Below are 23,378 nucleotides of genomic sequence, written 5' to 3'. Positions count from 1 at the left end.
TCCTTTATTCTCACTAAGACCCAAGACCCTGTATTCCCTCCAGGGTGGTGGGGGCCACAGGCACAGCCCCTGAAAGGGCGAATGAAATGCCCCAGGCCAGGGCATTTTACTTTCCTGATTGCACACAGTGAAGGGAATGATGGCATCAGGGCTCCCTTCACTTGCTCCTTTGTTTGTGTGACGCCGACTTTTCCGTGTGGTTCCACGAATCTGGTAGAACAAGGCATCCTCAGATGCTGGAGTGGGAAGATGTTCCTCTTCATCCTTCGGCCTGCGACTGTGCTTTGTGACCTTAAATGCAGATTCAGTGGCTGAGACTCTGGGATGGGCGCCCCAGGGAGCAGCCTGTGCTGCAGGTGCAATACCTAGCAGGCCTGAATAATCATGAAATGGACCTGCTTGTAAGAATCAAGTAGTTCCAGACAGCACCGCAAAAATTGATGCATCTGGCTCTTCCATCCTGGTTAGAGATCGTCAGAGGTAGCCTGTGCCGGTAACTCCTGAGTGTTTGGGCTGAAATCCAAAGGAGGAAGTATCTTTTATGTCACAACCATGTGCCAGACCCAAACAATAGTCATATGAAACAATGTACCTTGACTTGTTATGTGTGAAGAATCCCAGTGTTTTCTTATTTTCTTCCTCTTTTAAAAAAACGTTGGCTGCAGCTCAATACACTGATAAAATGACGCATTAATGGAATGAGGTCACTCACCCTTTGTTTCAAAAACTCTGAACTGCCTTCTTACATTAAGTCAGTACCCTGTGCCAGCTCACAGCTCACAAGTTTAGAATATTTTCCTTCTGTCTGACTGCCTTCTACAATCTAGGAATTATAGAAAAATACCAGGATTGCTGGCCTATTTACTTGATTTTTAAATTCTGTCATCGGTTTTCCTGTTAATTTGGAGTAATGGTTCCAGAGAAAAGTTACTGTCATTGTGTGTGTATGTGTTTATGTTCTTTCCTAAAAAGTTTTAAGATACAATGCACTCACCTCTTGACAGTTATACTTTTTGCCTCTTTGCATTCGTTCTCCTAAGCTACTCAGTAGAATGTTCTGTTTCGTCTTTGCATGGTTTTAGGTTAAGTCATGTTGGTAGCTGAGTCTATCAGATTTATTCAGGTTCAAGTTAACTTTCAAGTGTCCAGTTCTCAAGAGCTGCAACAGGACAGCTCTGCCCAGCGCCAGCATCCCACACCCTGGCCTCGTGCCAGAACTTGCGGACCCTGATTGCTAAAAGGTTAAAGGTGGTCATCATCATGACAGTGTGCAGATGCTCAGGCTCCCTGTGAGAAGATGGGCACCATCTGAACATGCACTCATGAATTTTAATTCAGCTGGATTTTCATCAGGGAGGTAAAAATAACATACATAATTTAATTTTCATCTAAACACATTTTTTTTCCCCAAAATTAAATTTCACTCTGGGCAAAATCATTTTACAAAATGTGATGATCATGGTTCCAGTGTCTCTAACTGATTAGCTGTCTGGGGGCAGGAGCCTCCAACACCAGGGTTGGAGTGGCCTCACTGGCATGTCCTAAGTTCATGTTACTGTCCCACCATCAAGTGTGCACCTGTGTCCTCCTCATACATTGTCTTCTGTGTCCCTTCATCCACTTCTGCCCTCGGTAACTTTCTCCCACCCTCTATACCACTGCATAGTCTTCCATCTTATGCATAAACTTGGTCATCACCAAACCGTTACATAGGGGAGGGGGAGACACTGTTATTGATGCTGGTTTATGTACTGGTTTCTTCTTCCTTTGGGACTCCTGGTACATCTGCGTGCCCTATGGGAAGCTCACCCTAAGGGGATTGTAGATTAAATAGACACAGCCCAGTGATCAGAAAGGATTTGGTTTTTAGTAAGATTTCGTTAATTTGAAATGCGTTAGATCTCCCAAATTAACATGTTGGGGTTTTTTGGTTTTTGGTTTTTGGTTTTTGTTTTTTTTTTTTGAAAGATTTATTTTTTTATTTCAAAGCTACTCCCTGAACGGCTGCAACAACCAGGACTGGGCCAGACCAAAACCAGGAGCCTGGAATGCCGTCTGGGTCACATGTACACAAGCCATCTTCCACTGCTTTCCCAGGTGCATTAACAGGGAGCCAGATCAGAATCGAAGCAGCCAGGACTTGAACTGGCACTTATATGGGATGTCAGTGTGACAAGTGGCAGCTTAACTCACTGCACCACAGTACCAGCCCCAATTAATATGTTCTAAATCAAGTTCAGTGCCGTAATAATGCTAAGCTTTCCTTGAGTTCCTGTAATGGTTCACCCTGATACTCTTAACCTTCTAGTCACTGAAAAAATGATTAAAAATCCTCAAAGGCTGGCCCACCTGGAGTGCAAGTTCAGTATTCCCCTGCCTCCGTGGCTTCAAACTCAACATTTCCCGAGTTTATCTGCAGAAAGCTACAGCTGAGTAGACTCAATTACGTAGTGCAGAAAATGGTCCAGTTTCCTTTTTTTTTGGGGGGGGGGTGTTGTTCAGAAATTACAGCCCACACTACTAAAGCATGAAATCCCACCTGGCGTATACCTTGCTTCTTTCTGTGTGGAGATTTTGTTTTTGTCTTTGTTTCTCCTGAGGAAGTAAGAGTGCACGCTGCATGAAAGCTACAGTTTCATCCGCCCCCCTTACAAGAAATTTTTCAAGAATTAAGTTAGCCAGGTCTGCTCCATGTGGACATATTTCTTATCTCAACCCATTTTGAGCTGAGCAGGTTACAGAGACTAGTTCTGTTGTGTGAGGCCGCTAACAGTGCATAAATTCAAGTTCATGTCCAAAAGTAATGGGCAACTCAGTATATTGTGTATTTGATATATATATTTGCATGTATGATAGAAAAACTATGCCATTATAAAGTGGCTATGAAACGTGATGGCTCTAATTTCCTTTATCTTCTGAGCACGTAAGGAATAAAGGAGCCTCAGTGACGTAACAGTGCAGAAATTCGTTTGCAAATCCATGTGGTGTCATTCAGGTATTTCAAGCAGCCAGAAACTAAAGGAACAAGTATCTGGGTTCCTCAGTTTAACTGTAGCTCACAGACCGGAGATGATTCCTTGCAACATAAAGGACTGGAGCTAAATCCTGCGGAGAAAGTTGCATTTCCCCCCTACCATCTGCATGTGCATCTGATAACCAAAAATGAGGTCTAGAAAAGAAAATCAGGATGGGCTTTAGAGTCCCCCGTTTTCCCACTCGGTGATGGGAGGGCACTCCTGCCTGGAGGGCGTTGGGAAGACAAGCTGGGGTCTGCCCACTCGGAAGAGGGTTGATGGAATTCTTCCTGTCCCCAGGAGGCCACACGCAGTGTGGGAGCTCTCTGCCTGTGAAAGCTGTTCCTGTGTGGTGTTGGGTACCATGGCCAGGTGGAATTTGTGCTTGGAGCATCCTCTCGGGGCTGTGTCCATCAGACTCCCCTGCTGCTGCCGCAGGACGAGAAGGGAAGGTGCTCTGTAGTCCCTCACTGCTCTGCTCAGTGAGAGAAAGCAGGTTTCTCAGTTCAGGAAAGGGAGAAGCAAAGAGGGAATAGATAGAAAGAATTGATCATTGGCCGGCGCCGTGCCTCACTAGGCTAATCCTCCACCTGTGGCGCCAGCACCCCGGGTTCTATTCCCGGTTGGGGCACTGGTTCTGTCCTGGTTGCTCCTGTTCCAGTCCAGCTCTCTGCTGTGGCCCAGGAGTGCAGTGGAGACCTGGAGAAAGCACCTGGTTCCTGGCTTCTGATCGGTGCAGCGCACCGGCTGTAGTGGCCATCCGATGGGTGAACCAACGGAAGGAAGACCTTTCTCTGTCTCTCTCTCTCTCACTGTCTAACTCTGCCTGTCAAAAAAAAAAAAAAAAAGAATTGATCACAAACTTCATATTACCACAGCAGGTCATGTTTTAAAAAAAAGTCTGGATCCACTTAACCTATCAGCTCAAGAAAATTTGAAACTCCTTTTTATAGAATGAAATATTGAAGTACAAAGTCACAAAAGGAGAGATCAGGGTGACACTTCCTCATTAGGTCGTTCACCTTCTCCCCTTTGCCATCCCGTTAATTCGGCTGCCACTCTGCTTCCACACGTCAGTGATGGCTTCCACCCTGGCAAGATAGTGGAGGGTCAGTTATAGTCAAATGAGAGGAAACGAAGGTGGATCCTTCATTCTGTGAAGTGTGCGTTTAATCAGGAGTGCTTTTGAGTCAACGCCAAGTGGCAGAGTGCGCTTTGTGCAGTGGGGACAGCTTCAGGCCTGGCAGCCAGGGACCAGGGGCCAGCACCGTGGGCTCCGTGGCGTTATCTCTAGAAGGCTGCTCTCCTGTTACATCAGATGCAGGAGGAAATACAGTGCTTCTCTCTAGGTCACCAGGATTTTGTGAACCCTTGCTTTCTAGGGCTTCCCTGCGATGTGCTAACATGCATGATTTTTCTCTAAATTAGCATTTCCGTGATTGTGTGACAATCTGAGTCATAATTATCGCCACAGCTTTCCTGTGCTCTGTGCACAGTAAGTTGGGATGTGTTAGGATAATGTGAGATGCAGACACCGTCTCTCTCACGAATTTTCGTGGATACCGCAGGTGCCCGCAGTGATGTTTTGTGATTGTCGTTGTTCTGCAGCACAACCCTGGGTGGCAGAGCAGGTCATCCTGATACCCAGCTTCCTGGTTTCCCAGTTCTGTTCTCCACTCTCCATCTGAACCCAGATGGGCAGGTTGCTCCCAGTAGTTTTGTGCAAACAGCCCCTCCCTACGCAGCTTTGACCCACTAACCTTCCTTTCGGAGCTGACTACGGGTCTTACGGTTTGAATCAAGCTATGCTGCAGGCACTGCCAGTGACTCCTGTGCCTACACAATCGGAGTATCCGACGGCGTTTCCTGTTTTCATTCATGGTGGAAGTTGAATAACTGTAACACAAAGAAAGGAGATTGCCAAGACAAATAATTGTTGTGGCTTGTGCAAACACTGTATGGCGAGCCTTGTGAACTATGCAGCTCTGAAGTCTGCACGGCGTGCTTTTCAGGAAAGCTGAGTGGTGTGAAGTGGACCTGCTTCGTGGCTCAGGAACAGGTCTACATTAAATTCAACTTGAATAAATCTACACTCACGTAGCTCTTAATTCCCGAGCAGGAGCAAATATGATAGAGGAACACATTGCTGATTTTGGGTCACAAGGAGAGCTGCACTTAGCAAGAGTGCTTTGCCCTCTCCAAGATGGGTCTTCATATCAGTGTCTGCAGGGGGCACAGCACTTGCCAGTGTCAGTTTCCAGGTCACTGGTGATTCCTTATTTAAGTGGTTCTTATTTTTGAAATTACTGACTACACGGCAGCCTACCTTTTCCGTGCTGTTTTTCTTGGCAGCCTGCTATTTGAAAGCAAACAACATGAAAATGATTACATGCAGTATTTCAGAACAGTTTTCAAAGCATGAGAATTTGGCACTTTCGCCTGTTTTGTTCACACGGTCTGCCTCCATGTTTCCTTTGCCTGTGGAAGCCTTTGTACCTACATCCTGTTTCCTGCCCCCAAGCAAAGCTGTCTTTATTGCCATGGTTTTTTTTTTCCCCAGCTTGGCTTTCAAAATGTGAATTCAGGCTTAGGTAGCTTAAGCAGACATTTGAGATGATCGTATCTCATCAGATACGGCGTTCTTACCTTTCATTAAAACTGTTTAGGTATGCTGAGACAACAAAAAGACAAGTGTCATAGGGAAGATTATCGACATAGTCTTCATTCTATCTAATTCTATTTGACAGATCTGTTTCTCTGTTGAATTATGGTCTTTACACCTCCGTGGACTCCCAAGTCCCACACTCTTATTTCGCTTGCATGTGCCAGGGTCTGGGGATGCCCGGGTGGGTAAGGCATGGTCCCCTCCTGCCAGGGGGGTGGCATGTGAATCTACCTATAGGCCTGGGGCAGGAGCACGGTGGAGGGCAGGAGGGGCGACACGGGCAGGAAAAAAATGCCAAGACATTGCAGAATTGCACAGATGCTTATAAATTGTGTGTGGTTTCTAGCAAATACGAGGACTGTCATTTTTGGTAATGGCAGTGCCAAACTGTTTTTGTGAGCGATCACTGGTCCAAAGAAATAGTGATCAGTACTTTGAGATTTGCAGCGCTGGGAAGGACTGGTGACTCTATCCAGTGTACTGCTGCACAGGCTGGTCACCCATGAGCCAGTGCCGTTCCCCACCAGGACCCCCCCATACATAAAGGCCTTTGCCTTGTTCCTCTTTTGGGATCCTGTGCCATCAACTTGGGAAAGTTAACATTTGCTCTGCAGGGGGTACCCATGAGATAGGGATCGGAACTGTAAGTGGTCCTCACTGGTTTTGAGAGCTACTGGTAAAATCCAAAATTGTCCCAACTACAATGTACAAAGGAATCTCTTAGACTTTCGTCAAACTGTTCTGCTAGATTGTTTGTAGAAAGAAAACATAATAAAAATAAAATGGCTTATATCAATATCATTTCCAAGTGACCATTTTAAGGAATATTTTTTTAATTTGTGAAAAGCATATCAGTGGTCATAAAAACCTTTACATCATCTGGGCCTATGCCCTCACCCTCGGGAATTCATTCCAAGAATAGAATTTGAGAGAAGTTAGAGCTTGCATGCATGGACCTTTCTGATATAGCATTGTTTGCATTGGGAACAAGCCAGGCGTTCAAGAACAGGGGAATAGTTTACTTATAAACTTGGTACATCGACAATAAAATTATGAATTGCCACTTATAAATTTTGAGTGCAGTACACAAGGAAACTGATCCTTTTCAAGTGAAAGGGCAGACTACAAAATTCCACCTGCTCATCCACGTTACAGAGGGCTGTGAAGTACTAGTGGGAACTGTGAAGAACTAGAGCAGCTAATTATCTGTTCACATTTTGAAATGCCGTGTGAAGTTTCATCGTATTTATTCCCTTTAATTCATGTTAAATTGCATATGTCAGTAAATGCTAGAGACAAATATCTTCATTTGTTCACATTTAAATTTTTTTTTTTTTTTTACATCTTAGAGCATTTTGTTTTTCTGCTATTTTCTATCTGTGCCATAAACTATGACCCGGGGTGCACCGTCAGGATCTGGGGGATGTTTCAGAACTAACTAACTTTTTACTCCATCGTTACTGTTCCTCTCCTAGAACAGCCTGCTTCCCAAATTGGATGTCCTGCTTCCCGCATCTTAATGAGCATTCGTCTTACCTGGCATTTAGCTAAAATGCTGGTTCTGACTCAGTGGCTCTGCTGGGAGGCCCAAGACTCTGCAGTTGTAAAGTCACTCTCCGACGCAGCTGTAGCCATCTGTGAGTCACGTGTTGAGTAGCCAGGTCCCGGAGCATTCCTTTCGGGGTGAGAAAGATGCTCGCCTGGTGTCTGGCATTATCTCAGGAGGCGATGTCAGTGTCCTCTCTGCTCCCTCCCAGCTTGCCACCATGGCATTTCCAGCAGCTCGAGGAGGTGATAAGTGTGAGGAGCCCTGTGGTTCTGGAGTAATGGTGCTGCCTTCTAACAAGTCTGATGATCCACAGAGAAGCCATTTGACTAGCTTGAATGTTGTCAGTCAACAGGTGACACTAAAAGCAATGATTCTAAGTATAAAGAGCACGAAAGGCCCTTCAGTTACGCTGTCATTGTCCTTTGATATACCTTTGAACCTAGTCACAACATTGAAATTCTATCCGTATTAAGAAACGCTTAGGCCAGCGCTGCAGCTCACTAGGCTAATCCTCCGCCTGTGGCGCCGGCACACCGGGTTCTAGTCCTGGTCGGGACACCGGATTCTGTCCCGGTTGCCCCTCTTCCAGGCCAGCTCTCTGCTGTGGCCCGGGAGTGCAGTGGAGGATGGCCCAAGTGCTTGGGCCCTGCACCCCATGGGAGACCAGGAGAAGCACCTGGCTCCGGATTAGCGTGATGCACCGGCTGCAGCGGCCATTGGAGGGTGAACCAACGGCAAAGGAAGACCTTTCTGTCTCTCTCTCTCACTGTCCACTCTGCCTGTCAAAAACAACAACAACAACAACAAAAACGCTTAATCCTGGAAGAAAAGTGCTGGCCTTGGCAGTGGATTCTCTAGGCCTGGGGATGTGAATCCCTCTGTTCGGGGCATCTGATGAAGTAGAACACAGGAGAATCCGTTTACCTCTTCCTAGGAGCAGAAGGTCCTGGTGTGTGGCAGCCCAGAAGTGCCGAGCAATCGAAGCTGTCCTTTGCACTTCCCTCGAGACAGTGAGGCCAGAACCGACTGTAATTTGGAAGAGAGTAACACTTTTCCCACTTGCCTCCCCACAGTGACCGAAGCCGGGTTTGGAGCTGACATCGGGATGGAGAAATTCTTCAACATCAAATGCCGAGCGTCTGGCTTGGTGCCCAACGCGGTTGTGCTGGTGGCCACCGTGCGAGCGCTGAAGATGCATGGGGGTGGCCCGAGCGTAAGTCTCCCTGCTTCCTGACATGAGACACAGGCTGGCCTCTGAAACCTGGCTGCCTGCTCCTTCCCTGCAGCTGTCTGGAGTCCCTCCTGTCTGAAACCTTGCTTTACGTGTGGCCCCCACCGGGCTCTGAGGGTTTGGGGGCTTCAGGGACAGTAGTGCTCATGGGTGATTTCTAAGCAGCCTTTCAGACAGAGCCCAGTGGAGTCTCTTCTAGTCTTCCGTTGTGCACCTGGTTCTCGGGCCGGTGTTCTCTACCATGTGGTAGTGGGAGAAGAGAGGCCCTTGTTGCTGGAGGAAGAACGCGAGGATTCGCGCACTTTCTTTGATGCCTGAGGCTTTGCAGTGTTTATACAGATAGTCTTTTGGTTCACTGATGCTGCAGCTCCTCAGATTTCATCTAAAACTGTTTTCCTTCTGTTTCTGTTTATTATGATTTCACCTCATGGCTCTGTTATTGAGCTGGAATATTTCTAAGTGAGCTTTGCTTGGAAAACACACATTCTGTTTTCACATTTTCAAAGACTTTTGATGGCCATCTGTCTTGATCGGTATAGAATTTATAGACAGAAAAGGTACGTGTATTTTGTTTGGGGTTTGTTGTCTTTTTTTTTTTTTTTTCTTTTCTTCCATTTTAGTCGTTTCCAAGTGGAGAAAAGAAACTTTCCACTGGTTAATCATTTTGAAATAAAATAACTTGAGGTTTCCTTATCATTATAATGTTGATTTTTTGGGACAAACAGACCATTCTCATTTCTTAATTGGTGTATTGTGTAAACAGATGTCATGTAAGCAGTGATTATTACACGATAAAAACAATAGCAGATTGGCCATCAGGCAATACTGACATATATACTGTTTGATCTTCTTAGCAATTGTTTGTCCTGGGAGAGGCAAGCATTATTTTTCTATCATTGTACAGACAAATAAATTGACGTCTGCTGGTTTTACGGAATGTGGACAGTATCTCCAGGTCTGTAGAGAGCCAGATCGGAAGCTGAGGACTTGATTTAAATCCCTTGCTCTCTCTACCATGTTGAATTTAATGTTAGTGAAAAATAAAAATGCTTTACATCCCAAATGTCAGAGAATGTTCCCCGGTGTTGCTCACCTAACCCAGCAGCAAGCTGTAGACAAAAGCAGTGTGGGATGGTGAAAAGGTACTAACGTGGGCTTTTAGAACCTCTTCAATTCATGTCCACGTGTACCTCTCATTTGCTGCAGCCCCTCACCTTTGCCTAAACCTTCCAGCGTCATTTCAAATGCGAGATTGATATACTACATAATAGTAAAGCTTAAAGAATTCTGATTTTGCTCAGAACACTGGTTGCTGCAGTCATTCTTGGATATGTCTTTGAATCTATGTGCCGACTTCCATTTTCAAATTTGGATTTCTGTATGTGTAAGACGCAATGGAGGGTCCCCCTCCTGTCCTTCCCCCCTGAAAAATTATAAAACCAAAGTAATTCAGTGTGTAAAAGGGCTTAGAGATTAATCTGTTCTGGTTTGTTCTGTAAAAAGAGAGGCAGGGGCTTGGTTATGTTGGCAGCTAGTTAGACGGCTCATCAGACTTGAAAGTCAAGGTCTCTCCCACTCCAGTATTCATCCAGACTGTAAGCCTGGAGACCTTCTCTCCTGTCCTGTAAGACTCTTCATGATACGTGAATATAATCCTGTTTCCTTCCTTCTCAGTGTGCGCTCGGTTTGCGTTTAATGCTTCCAGCCTCTTCCACTCCCGTGTACAGTCCTGGTTCTGTGGCAGGGAGGATCGTAACCAGGCTCAGGGAGAGTGGAGGAGAATGACGGGCAGATTGGGAAGCGTGGTGTAAGCCACGTCTCCCTTTCCAGGCCTCCTGTGGCAACTCGGGCCTCGTTATGTTTTATGAATGTGTGTTTCCTACTCAGTTCTGAATGCCTTGAGATTAGGAACTGTGTCTTATTAATTGGTATGCCCCTGGTGCCTGGAATAGTCTGTATCCAGGAAGTGTTTTCAGTAAGTGGATGATAAATGAACTTCCATCTCCTTAATCCTCTGCTTCATATTACCCTTCTAAGGGTCGCTTCTTACTGGAAACATTCTGTGGTGGTGTTTGTGATCCATTAGAATTCCTGCTTCCTTTTGGTATCATTACACAAATAACCATGGCTGCCTCTAAGTTTATTCAGCTTGGTGGGTTTTTTTTCCCCTTCCCATAATTTATGCAGTGGAAAAGTTTGTGACCTTTGAACTTGCCCATTTTAGCCGTGAATTTTAAATTCACATCCTGTCTTCTAAACGGCTCGCCATTCTTGGTGTAATCCAAGCTTCACTACTCTGTTATACTTTTGGAACCACATAGTCCTTTTGCAATTAGTTCTTATTGGGACCAGCATTGTGGTACAGCAGGTTAAGTCAGTACCTCTGATACCAGGATCCCATATGAGTGCTAGTTCAAATGCAAGCTGCTCCATTTTTGACCCAGCTGGATGCACCTGGGAAAGCAGTGGAAGATGGTCCAGGTGGTTGGGCCCCTGCCACCCATGTAGGAATCCTGGATGGATGAGATTAACATGTCAATCAGTGGCCTTTGGGTATAGCAGGCTGCCTTCCATAATGTGAGTGGGTCCCAGCCAATGAGCTGAACATCTGAATAAAACAAAATGGACTCCCCTAAGCAAAGAAGTCTCCAGCAGACTGGAACTGCACCATTGGTTCTTGTGGGTCTTGTGCTACCATAACCATGCAACCTAATTCCTCACAACAAATATCTTTACACATATACTCCTTTTTGGTTCTAGTTTTCTGGAGAACTCTGAAAAAATAACAGGTTTATTTATATTTTTGAAAGAATTATTTATTTATTTATTTATTTGAAAGGCAGAGTTATAGAGAGACAGAGATATCTTCCATCCACTGGTTCACTCCCCATCTGGCTGCAGTGGCTGCGGCTCAGCCAGGATGCAAAGCTAGGAGTCTGGAGGTCCATCCGGGTCTCCCCTGTGAGCAGTAGGGGCCCAAGCACCAAGTGTGTAATGGGTAATTTTATGTGTCAACTTGGCTGGTTCACAGAGTACCCAGATATTTGGTCAAATGTTATTCTAGGTTTCATTTAGCTCCCTGTTTATGTGCAACGAAAGATGACGGCACAAGTCCTTGGGCCCTTACCACCCGTGTGGGAGATCTGGGGGGAGCTCCAGGTTCCTGGCTTCAGCCTGGCCCAGCCCTGGCTTTTGCCACCATATGGAAGATGCCTCCCTTTTGGTCTCCTCCTCTCTTTAACTCTGCTTTTCCAATAAATAAATTTTTAAAACTAAGATAAAGTCAAATTAAGGCAAAGGTTTCTGGAGCACTGGTTAGAATGCCACTTGGGATGCCCCCTATCTCTTCTCAGAGTGGCTACTTTCAAGTTCCCAGTCTACTTTTGATTCCAGCTACATGCTAATGCACACTCCAGGAAGCAGCAAGTGATGGCTCAAGTACTGGGTCTGCCAACCATGTGAGACTCAGATTGAGTTCCAGGCTCCTGGCTGCAGCCTGGCCCAGCAGGCATTAGAAAGTGAACCAGCAGGTGGGAGATACCTCCCTTTCTCCTCTCCCTTTTCTTCCTCTCTTTTAGATAAATAAATTTTATAAAAAATAAATGGAAGCAGATTCTTTCATTAGCATAGAGCTTACCTGTAAAACTGTCTGGGCCTGTTGCTCATTGGTAGGGTATAGATTTTCTTAACTACAGGTTAACCTACTTATGGAATAGAGGAACTTTTAGGTTTTTTGTTTCTTCTTAAATGAATTTTAATAAAAATATACTTCTGCAAATTGCTCTTATCTGTGTCTTCAAATATATTGCTATAGAGTTGGTCATAGTAACTTATAATCTTTTTTATTGTTATTTTTTTCATCTTACCACAATTTTGTGAATTTTGCTAGTCTTTTCTACAATCAACTTGATAATGTTGATCCTCTGGCCTTGGCTTACAATGTATCCTTCCTACTTTTACTTAATCCTTGGATTCTGTAGAATTCTGTGTGTGTACAAGCCTGCGGCTTAGCAATGCTGATTACTAGGTTCTTAATCTAGATTTTGGTTGTTTCGCTTGCGAATGTTGCCTGATAATTGAGTCTACAGTGTCTCTGGACACCGTTCTGTCCCAGTGGTAACTCCAGAGGATTGCTGACACCCTGACGACTTCTCCTCTATAGAAGAAAATCACCATGTCCTAGGGGAATCGGAATGTTCCCCGGTGTTCCTCACCTAACCCAGTAGCAAGCTGTAGACAAAAGCAGTGTGGGATGGTGAAAAGGTACTAACGTGGGCTTTCAGAACCTCTTCAATTCGTGTCCACGTGTACCTCTCATTTGCAGTGCAGTCCTGGGCAGGACACCTACCGTCTCTCTACAGTTTCTTCATCTTTACCCTGCTGTGCCAGCCCTCTGAGTTTTGTGAGAAACTAGACAATAAAATGAAGAAAATAGCAGCAATTACTTTACCAAGATACAGAACTGATATAGAATGTTGATGCATTCACTATAAATTAGGTGATAAATATGTCATTAGTTCCATTTTACACAAGGATAACAAGGAACAGTATGAATTTCTCAGCCTTGGCCCAGATTGGAGTCACTAGTGAGGTTTGGTTTTTTTGTTTGTTTTTTTCGGTGAACATGTCTGTTTATTAACAATCAGGCACAGGCTTTTGTGGGGCAGGCAAAAGGGGAGTAGCTAGTTCAGGGCAACACTAATTCTGTAGGATAAAGCAAATCACTAGTGAGTTTTTAAACATTACTGATGGGGCCAGTACTGTGGCGTAGCAGGTAACGCCACCACCTGAATGCCTGCATCCCATATGGGTACCAGTTATGTCCCGGCTGCTCCACTTCTGATCAAACTCTCTGCTAATGGTCTGGGAGAAGCAAATGAAGATGGCCCAAGTGCTTGGGGCCCTGCCACCCATGTGGGAGACCCAGAAGAAACTCCTGGCTCCTGGCTTCAGATCAGTGCAGTTCCAGCCATTGCTGCCAGTTGGGGAGTGAACCAGCAGATGAAAGACCTCTCTCTCCCTCTCTCTCTCTCTTTCTCCTTACTCTCTGAAACTCTGATTTTCAAATAAATATGTAAATATTTAAAATCGCTGATTTTGGGTCCCATTCCCAGAAATCCTGGTTTCTCTGATCTCGGTGGAGCCCAGGTATCTGTCTGAAAGCTTCCCACAAGGCTTTCTGTTTACCCACACTGCCAGTTCCTGGTTTAAATGCTCAAAATGTAGCACCACCTTCTCACAAAGTGACCATAGCTTGTTTTTCTGTTAGAACTTTATCCATCAGAATAAGCGTTTTTCTAGAATTTTTCCAAATTTTTGTCCCTGTATTTCAGGTAATTCCTGGCGTCCCTCTTAAGAAAGAATACACGGAGGAGGTAAGTGACACTTGGGTGAAGCCACATTCATATCCACTTAGCTCCTGGCTTGCGGTTAGCAATCAGTTTCTAATGTAATGGGTGTGATGAAAGGGATAAAATCTATTAGGTTACAAAAATCTTAAAAAAAAAAAAAAAAAGCTGAGGGTAGATTTTGTCTACTGTTCCCTCCAGCCAGGGCAGTGTCAGAGCTCAGTTCTCCAGGACAGAAGCAGATGTGATGTTTATACCTAAATCTTTTCTGGTTGTGGATAAGACAAGCTTTTGGAGTACAATACAGTCAGTTTATGACTTCTGCCAGTACTGTATTGACTTTTCTCTAAATAGATTTGAGCTTACTGGCAGCAGTACCTCTTAGTTCCTACAGGTGGCACTAGGGATTTGAGGCAAGAGTAGCTGACATGGCTCCTCACCACCTCCAGGCCTTGTGCCTTATGTCCACCAGCCTACAAAACAATGGCACGGTTGCTTGTATCCTGGCAACTGCCAGACTCAAGACCCAGAAATGCCATTGGATCTGGAATAACTGTAGACATTATTTTGAAAATGAAGCTCCTCCTTCTGCAGCCGTCTTTCTCAGAGGAAATGGTAGTTGGTGGTCTTAGTGAAAGAAGCCCAAGCTGCCCGAGTGGTGCTGCCCTTCCAGCCTGGCGGTCTGGTTGTCTTGCAGAACATCCAGCTGGTGGCCGACGGCTGCTGTAACCTCCAGAAGCAAATTCAGATTGCTCAGCTCTTTGAGGTGCCCGTGGTGGTGGCGCTGAACGTCTTCAAGTAAGTCAAGCCCCCTGCTTTCCACGTGGTCCCACCGTGGGGCCACCCGGTGAACTGCGCTTGTGTCCGGAGGGTGTCTGGTCTTCTCAGCCTCACCTCAAAGCAGGCTGTTTGTGTGTTTGGTTTCATTTTAGCAGATGCATTCTCAAAATGTTATTAGAGAAATGAAATTTACATATTGAATTTCCATTTCCGTAGCTTTTCCTTTTTCTTTAATTCCACGCAGCATGTCTTTCTAACTAAATGATCAAAAGGCTGGGTTGTGGAATTTTCTCAAAAGAACCCTTAACAACCTGTGTTTCGAGTCGTGTGCAGAAGATATTTTTCCAGGCCTTTCTTTAAGTTTGATTTATTTAAACACAATGTGACCACTTTTGATGTTTAAAATATATTCAGTGTTAGGGAGCAAAGTTCCATATAAACGGTTTATCTTTCTTTAAAAACATTGCTAAGTGAACACAGATGCGAAACCACAAACGTTTTCATCACCAGGACCGACACCCGCGCGGAGATCGACTTGGTGTGTGAGCTGGCCAAGCGGGCTGGCGCCTTTGATGCGGTCCCCTGCTATCACTGGTCGGTTGGTGGAAAAGGGTCCGTGGACTTGGCTCGGGCTGTGCGCGAAGCTGCAAATACAAACAGCCATTTCCAGTTCCTGTACGATGTTCAGGTAAGATGCGATGACAGTGACACCAGCGCTAACGCTGGCTCACGTTTCCTGCTCCCTAACCATGCGCCCAGGCGGCAGTGAGCACTCTGCGTGGGCCTCCCCCTTCGGCTTCGTGATACCCTGCAGAGAAGGAGCCTGGGGATCACAGAGAGCAAGGCCCACTGACAAGAGTCCTGTGCCATGAGCAGACCCCAGCTGTGTGCCCCAGAGCTGTGCTCTCAGAGACAAAGCTCCGCTTCCAGGTGGTGGCCCAAGTGAGGAGGCGCCTTGGCTGTGCCGCTCACACTTTGAGGGACTGGCCGGGAGTGAGACTGCTGAGCAGGTGCCTAAGACCTGTGAAATCATGGAGGTACTCTCCTCATCTGCTCCTGCCATGGTTCCTTTCCCTCCTCGTGGCTTCCTTGAGTTATCACTAGTGTATGGGTAGGCGACTTCAGCCACCTCACCGAAGTGCAGTCATGCACTACCCGTCTTTTTGTGACTGCCTGATTTCACGTGGCACAATGTTCGTGTGTATTGTAGCATGTGTCCAGCTTCCCTTCCCCCCTCCTTTTTAAAGATTTTATTTATTTATTGTATGCGTAGAGTTACAGACAGGGAGAGGGACAGACAGAGAGAAAGCTGGTTCACTCCCGAAATGGCTGTAACAGCGGGAGCTGAGCCAGTCTGAAGCCAGGAGCTTCTACTAAATAATGCTTTGATGAAGCTGTGGGTTCAGGTTATTTATGCAACTATCTTGTCAAGACCTTGTTTTTTAATTCTTTTGATTGAATAGTAAGAAGTAGGATTTCTGGGTGAGTACATACACACACACACACACTTGTCCTCGTGGGGCACCCATCACTGCCAGAGGGCTCGGCCTGGAGGCTGCAGCGTCTTCTCCCTTCCCTTCACCCATCTCACGTTCTGCTGGCCTGTTCCTCCGACGTCACTGACGGCGACATCCCTCCTCTTTCCTGGTCAGATGCACGACTCAGCAGCAGAAGGGAAGAGGAAAGCACAGGAAGTGAAGAGAGGGCTGAGCAGCATTGCGTGTGAAACAAGAGTTATCAACAACCGCCGGAGGTTGACTCCTTAGTGAGGCTGTTGCTTTAGGAGGACTTTTGTGTGTCACATAGATGGGCATCTTGCATGTGTTCAATTTTATATGTATGTGTTTGTGTGTGTGTGTATACACACATACATACACACACACTTTTGTTCATTAATGTAAGAGGCAGCGAGAAAGAGAACTCCCATCCTCCAGTTCACTCGCCAAATGCCCCTAGTGTCTGGGACTGGGCTGGACCAAAGCTTCAGGCTGGGCACTCAGTCTGTGTCTCCCACATGGGTGGCAAAGACCCAACTTCTTGAACCATCACCTGCTGCCTCCCACGCTGCACAAGAGCAGGAAGCTGGAAGTGGGAGCAGAACACTTACTCGGATCCTGGTTCTCCCACGTGGGAAACCCAAGTGGCATCTTAACTACCAGGCCAAATGCCAGCCCTGCTATGTTCTTTTTTTTTTAAAAGATTTACTTATTTTATTTGAAAGAGTTACACAGAGAGAGAAGGAGAGGCAGAGAGAGAGGTCTTCCATCCACTGGTTGACTACAATGGCCAGAGCTGCGCCAATCTGAAGCCAGGAGCCAAGAGCTTCTTCCGGGTCTTCTACATAGGTGCAGGGGCCTAAGGACTTGGGCCATCTTCCCCTGCCTTCCCAGGTACATTAGCAGGGAGATGGATCAGAAGTGCCCATATGGGATGCTGGCACCGCAGGCATCTGCTACACACAGCACCAGCACCTATGTTCACTTCTTTAGTCCCATTTCCGTCTTGAATATAAGCTGGTGAGATTGTCCCATATATGATAATGAAAACACAGAGATTCAAGTTGCCTGTCCATTGTCGCACAGCCAGGAAGAAGTGGGCCTGTGAGAAGATCCTGGAATGATGGGGATTGTTGTCCAGCTCTGTCTCTCTGAGCTCAGGACCATGTATGGCTGTGGCAGGGGGCACAGAAGATACATTAAGTTCTGGGGATACTGATGAGCCGCCCTACCTTAAGAAGAAGGATGACATGGGAACAGGAACAGAACCTGTTCCGAACAACAGACACTGTCAGCATACCGTCAGCATTTGTAGAAGGAAGGACAGGTTTGTCTCATTTAATGAATGAGAATTGAGAATAACCTGGGTTCCAGAGTTCAGCAGCAACAAGAGGAAAAGATGGGATCAGCGTCCAGAACATTCTAACTGGAAGTTGTGTGTTCTGTAGCATTGGAGGTGTTAAGTATAAACCAGACGGTGTTTTGCAATGGGCAGAGCAAAGAGCTTGGTGCCAACTCAGGTGACTAGTGGCTGGGCCAACCCTAGGTTCCTGTGCCTTCGTGCCAGGGGAAGACAAAGGAGGGTGTGTGCAACCAACACGCTGTTCAGTATCTCAGAAAAAGGCAGCCTCCTTCCTCCTGGCTGACACTGTACCCTCTGGCTGTCTTCTCTGAGTTCCCATTCTTCGTGGCGGTGATGCTGTTACTGTCAGCTGTCCTGGAAAAGGGAGGACATGGACAATAACGTGGTCAGAAGCCCCGTGCTTGACAGGCGGCCTCAAGACCAGGATTCTCCTGTGCGAACAGCCTTCTTCCTTGTGCCATGGACGTATAATCTAAGCTGCTGCATGGTGGCCTGCTCTCAGCACCCTGGCCCCTGGGAACGTGACAGCTCATGGGAAGAGCCCTTGGTGCTCTGTTTGCCCAATGGTTGGTTCTGTACGTTGGCAAGAAGATTTCAGGCAATGCGAGGGCATTTTCATTACAGCCTTGTCCCATAACCGTGTAGAAAGCTAGAACTCTCTGGAGCAGTCAGTAATGGTGGTCATACCATTCCTTCCCCCATTCCCTTCCCGCCCTGTGTTTTTTCATTATTCAGTGCTGATAAAACATCATAGACTCAGTAGTAGCTTTCTAGAAGGCTTGTTTTTACTTTAATTTTCCCCCCATGACTCACCCTTTGGTGCTGAGCAGCCCAGTAGGTGTGGGATTGCTCTGCAGGTGAGAGGCGGTAGAAGTGGTTTTGGGAAGATGACCCCCTGCCATTGCTTTGTTTCAGACTGGCTATCCACGGGCCTTTTGCCCTCTCTTCAGACTTTATTTCCCCAAGAATGCATTCAGTTTAGGAATGATGTTGTGGCCGGCGCCGCAGCTTACTAGACTGATCCTCCGCCTTGCGGCGCCAGCACACTGGGTTCTAGTCCCGGTCAGGGCGCCGGATTCTGTCCCGGTTGCCCCTCTTCCAGGCCAGCTCTCTGCTGTGGCCTGGGAGTGCAGTGGAGGATGACCCAAGTCCTTGGGCCCTGCACCCCCATGGGAGACCAGGAAAAGCACCTGGCTCCTGCCATCGGATCAGCGTGGTGCGCTGGCCATAGCGCGCCGGCTGCGGCGGCCATTGGAGGGTGAACCAATGGTAAAGGAAGACCTTTCTCTCTGTATCTCTCTCTTACTGTCCACTCTGCCTGTCAAAACGAAACAAAACAAAAACAAAAAGGAATGATGTTGTTTTCTTTACTGCTCTATCTCTCACCAAGTCTTGTTAGAGAGGAAAGAACCCTGAGATCACATGGGGGGGGGGGGGCGTGCAAAGTCGTGTGGGAGCCCAGGATATGGTTGCTTTGTGTATGAATTGGAAAGAGGCCAGGCTGGAGAGAAGCACAAACAGCTGAGGAAGACGCAAGCTGTGCTTGTGCCTGAGTGTTTCTGCTGAAGCCTCATACAAGACCAAGTCCAGCAGCCACTCCTACCTGGAGGACAGTTCTGTGTGTGTATGTCTCTCTCTCTCTCCCTCTCTCCCTCTCTCCCTCTCTCTCCTTCCCTCCTTAAGATTTATTTTATTTATTTGAACGGCAGAGTAACAGAGAGGGAAAGACAGATCTTCCATCTGCTGATTCACTCCCCAAATGGCCAAATGTTTGCCATGGCTGGGAGTGGGCCAGGATGCAGCCAGGAGCCTAGAACTTCATCTGGGCCTTCCACATGGGTAGCAGGGGATAAGTTTATCCTGTGAAAGTTTTTAAGGTATTTACATTTAACATACAATAAACCATTCTTGTCTCAATCCTATAGGATGCTTACAGTTCCCTGTAAGAAGCTGTGGGTCTCTGCCCACATCATCTTCTCTTTGAATTTTCCTTTTCTAATCTTTTTGGGTTTTTTAAAATATTTTTATTTACTTACTTGAGAGGTAGAGTTACAGAAAGAGAGAGGGAGTGACAGAGAAAAAGTTCTTCCATGTGCTCATTCACTCACTAGATGGTCGCAACGGCCAGAGCTGAACTGATCCAAAGCCAGAGCCAGGAGCTGCCAGGACTCGAACCAGCACCCATATGGGATGCAGCTGCTGCAGGTGGAGGCTTAACCCAGTCCATTACTCCACAGGGCTAGCCTCCCCCCACCTTTTCTAATCTTATTTGTGACAGTTACGTGTTTACATCTGACTACTATAGTGTCTCCCTGTCTTCAGGCACACAAGAAAGTCTTACAAGCTGAAAGAAAGGCCAGTCCATATTTGTACCTCCAGCATAGAAATCCCTCCTGCATACCTGCTTCCAGGTGTGCCCTAGTCTTCTTGGATGTGAACTGAGCTCTGTGTAAGAGCTGGAAGGTAGGGGATGTGCCCCGTGGCAGACAGGTGCCAAAGCTGGGGCTGGCACTCTGGTATTGCAGGGAAAGCCACCGCCTGCAGTGCCAGCATCCTGTATTGTTGCTAGTTCGAGACCCAGCTGCTCCACTTCTGATCCAGCTCTCTGCTGTGGCCTGGGAAAGCAGTAGAAGATGGCCCAAGTCTCTGGGCCCCTTCACCCATGTGGGAGATCTGGAAGAAACTCCTGGCTCCTGGCTACAGGTTGGCACAACTCCAGCCGTTATGGCCTACTGGGGAGTGAACCAGCAGATGAAAGACCTCCCTCTCTATCTGCCTCTCTGGCACTCTGTGTGTAACTCTTGACTTTCAGATAAATAAATAAGTAAATCTTTAAAAAAAAAAAAAAAAGGCCAAAGCTAATTTAGGGTAGCACAGCAGTGACTTCAAATCTCACCTTGGCCTCCCACGAGAGAGAGAAATTTGGGCAGGCTGTCTCATCCGCCTACCTGTACCATAGCATCTGACGTTAGCACCAGCGTCGCCACGTAGCTGTGAGGACCAAGTGAAGGGTCTCACAGAAAGCACTGGGCTGAACGAACGCTGGCAGGTAGTATCCTCTCTTCCTCTGCTCCTGTTCCCTCCGTAGAGTAGGCGTCCTGCATTAGCCTTCAAGAATTCTCTTGAAGGCAACTACATCGGACTGTAGGGTTCCCTCCTGTTTCGTGTAGGTGAAACCTGTTACTGGAAGCATTTGGCACAGCGGGTAAGATGTTGCTTGGGGTGCCTGCATCCGTGTTGGAGTGCCTGGGTTTGAATCCTGGCTCCTCTTCTACTTTCAGCTTCTGCTGAATCTGCACCCTGAGAATCAGCAGGTGATGACTCAAGTAATCACATCACCCACCCCTGTGGAGGGACCTGGCTTAAGCAGTTAGCTGCTGACCTTGACCTGGCCCTGCCCCAGCTGTTACATGCATCTGGGGAGTGACTCTCTGTCTTAGTTGATAGTAGTGCTCCCTCCTCCCCTCCCTTCTTCTCTCCTCTCCTCTCCTCCCCTCCCCTCCCTTCTCTCCTATCCTCCCCTTTCTTCTCTTCTCCTCCCCTCCCCTCTTCTCCCCTCTTCTCTCCTCTCCTCCCCTTTCCTTTCCTCTCCTCCCCTCTTCTCCCTCCTCCCCCCTCCCCTCTCCTCTCCTCTCCTCTCCTCTCCTTCCCCTCCACCTCCCCTCTCCTCTCCTCTCCTCTCCTCTCCTCCCCTTTCCTTTCCTCTCCTCCCCTCCTCTCTTCTCCCTCCTCCCCCCTCCCCTCTCCTCTCCTCTCCTTCCCCTCCACCTCCCCTCTTCTTTCTCTCTTGCAAATCATTAAAAAAATAAATGCATAAATCATTTTTTTTAAAACTGCCCAGATTTAGAAGCCATGGCTCCTAATGTACCAACAAAGAAAGGCACCCCCCTAACTAAAGCAAAACATTTGGCATTTTTTGCTTCTTGGTGACAACTGGGACTCCTCAGTGATATCATGCAAGTAATTTCTGCAAAGAAGGCTGTGTGGCACCCGAGAGTCAGCTTGAAATTCAGCCTGAAGTTTGTTTGTTGAATCAGGGGTCAAGGTCAAGGCCTCCCCATATCCTTCCTCTAACCTTTGAGCAGTTCAAGGTACAACCTTGACAGCAAGACGGGACAGTATTTGCTTTTGTTGTGAGGTCTTTCCTGGTGCTTGCGTGACGCCTTCTCTTGATCGCAGTGGGGGCTGCAGGAAGAAAGACCGAAGCACACTGTGGGGGCTCGGCTCCGGCCCCCACCCCCTCGGGGTCTCTGAGCCGTCGGCCGGCTGCCCGGATGTTTAGATGCTGCTTTCTCAAAACCCTGTGGGTGTCTCTTAAGGCCGGGTGTGTTCTGTTTTGTTCTGGTGGTTTATTAAGAGATTATTTTATGTTTCTGAAAGATTCAAAGATAGGCCAGTTGTGGTGGGGTTTTGAGAATCGGTTGTCCTTTAGGTTTAGGGTGTTTGCAGTGAGAGCCTCCAAATTTAAATAAACAACCACATGTGTATGTAGGTTGGTATCTATGTGTATATAATAGGGGATTCTTATTGTAAAAATATGCATAACATAAAATCTCCCACTTTTACCGTTTTTAAATATACAGTTCTGAGGCATTAAATACATTCACACTGTGCGTTTATTTATTTATTCTGTTGATTTAACAGAATTTTGAAATCTAAAAGGATACCTATGCTCATCTTTGTGTCCTTTTTATGTGCCATTCCATTTGGCCCTCCTTGTCCTCAAGTTGTACATCCAAGATTCAACCAACCAAAAGTGTTCAAAACAAGAAAAATTGCAGCTGTAATCAACATACACAGACCTTTTTTCTTGTCATTATTCCCTAAACAATGCACAGATATTTACATAGCATTGACATTGTACTCATATTGGGTAGTCTAAGTAATCTAGAAATGACTTAAAGTATGTGAGAGTCTTACCACAAAATTTAAATTAAAATGTAAACTATACCATCCAAGAGGCTGTGCATAGGTTATACCATAAAACCCTGCCCCTTGGCATTTTGTATAAGAGACTCGGGCTTCCCATGGTTTGAGTACCCAGGGGGGTCCCAGAGCCAGTCCCCCGCAGATGCAGAGAGACAACTGCAATAGAACAAGAAGGCTCTGAGGAGAGAGGATCGCCCTCTGTGCTGTCCTTGTCCCCATGTGATCACGGGCCTTTGACCTCCCCCGGCTTTCTTCTCCCTTCAGACTCATGCTGGGCCTGCCTGTGCCCACCAAGCCTTGTTTCAGCTCTCTCCGCTTCCCACGCGTTGGCATGTTTGGTGTGATCTGTGTACTGCTGCCTCTTATATTTTCCAGTCAGCTAAATATCTCACGGATAAGTCTTCCTCTTCCCTATACTCTTTTTATTTTTTACTGTCTTATTTATGGCTGAGCTGCCTATAACGAGATTTCTTTGTGCAACATGGACTGCGTGTCATGAGCCCTGCCTACCCCTCTCCTCTGGCCACTTTGTTGTTTTTCTGCTCCAGGTTCCCACATCAACTCCCACTTGACAACACCTTCTGCCTTCACATCTCAGATCCATCTCAACACTCAATTTTTCCCCAACGCTGGCTTCTATCAGTTTCCTCTTGCCCGCAGTCTGAAACATACCTCCCCGGCCCACCAGGGCCATCTGCAGTCAGTGGTCTCAAGACACCTGAACCTACTATTAGAAGTAGCCCAGCTTTCTCAAAGCACCTACTCATCCCGTGCGATTCTGGCAAAGTGTGCCCCCGCTTTGTTTCTTTGATGGTAGGAATAGCACCTAATGAGAAAGAAACAGTGGTCTCTCTGTTTCAATTCTGCAACGCCCCACAAGGATCCCTGAAATTTCATCTTTTTTTCATAGCTTGAAAAATGGAATGTCATTATGATGAAGTTTCTAGAAATGCATTCTTTCCTCTAAAATTATGGGAGAATATAAAATGATGGACTATCCAAG

The 23,378-nt window shown here is 46.6% G+C and overlaps 1 protein-coding gene across 1 annotated transcript in view; it reads left to right on the top strand.

Moving 5' to 3' along the window:
* MTHFD1L (methylenetetrahydrofolate dehydrogenase (NADP+ dependent) 1 like) overlaps positions 1–23,378 on the top strand; it is a 195,998-nt gene that overhangs the window by 110,031 nt on the left and 62,589 nt on the right. The window contains exons 21-24 of the mRNA XM_002714991.6: positions 8,302–8,441; positions 13,793–13,834; positions 14,505–14,605; positions 15,098–15,275. Of these exons, the coding sequence (XP_002715037.4) occupies positions 8,302–8,441; positions 13,793–13,834; positions 14,505–14,605; positions 15,098–15,275 (461 nt within the window). The remainder of the gene's footprint in view (positions 1–8,301; positions 8,442–13,792; positions 13,835–14,504; positions 14,606–15,097; positions 15,276–23,378) is intronic.

The sequence above is a fragment of the Oryctolagus cuniculus genome, chromosome 5 (assembly GCF_051225735.1).
Source record: "Oryctolagus cuniculus isolate XC-2025 breed Fujian yellow rabbit chromosome 5, ASM5122573v1, whole genome shotgun sequence".
Taxonomy (NCBI): domain Eukaryota; kingdom Metazoa; phylum Chordata; class Mammalia; order Lagomorpha; family Leporidae; genus Oryctolagus; species Oryctolagus cuniculus.
The sequence above is the reverse complement of the archived record's forward strand: the minus strand, read 5'-3'. Positions and strand labels throughout refer to the sequence as shown.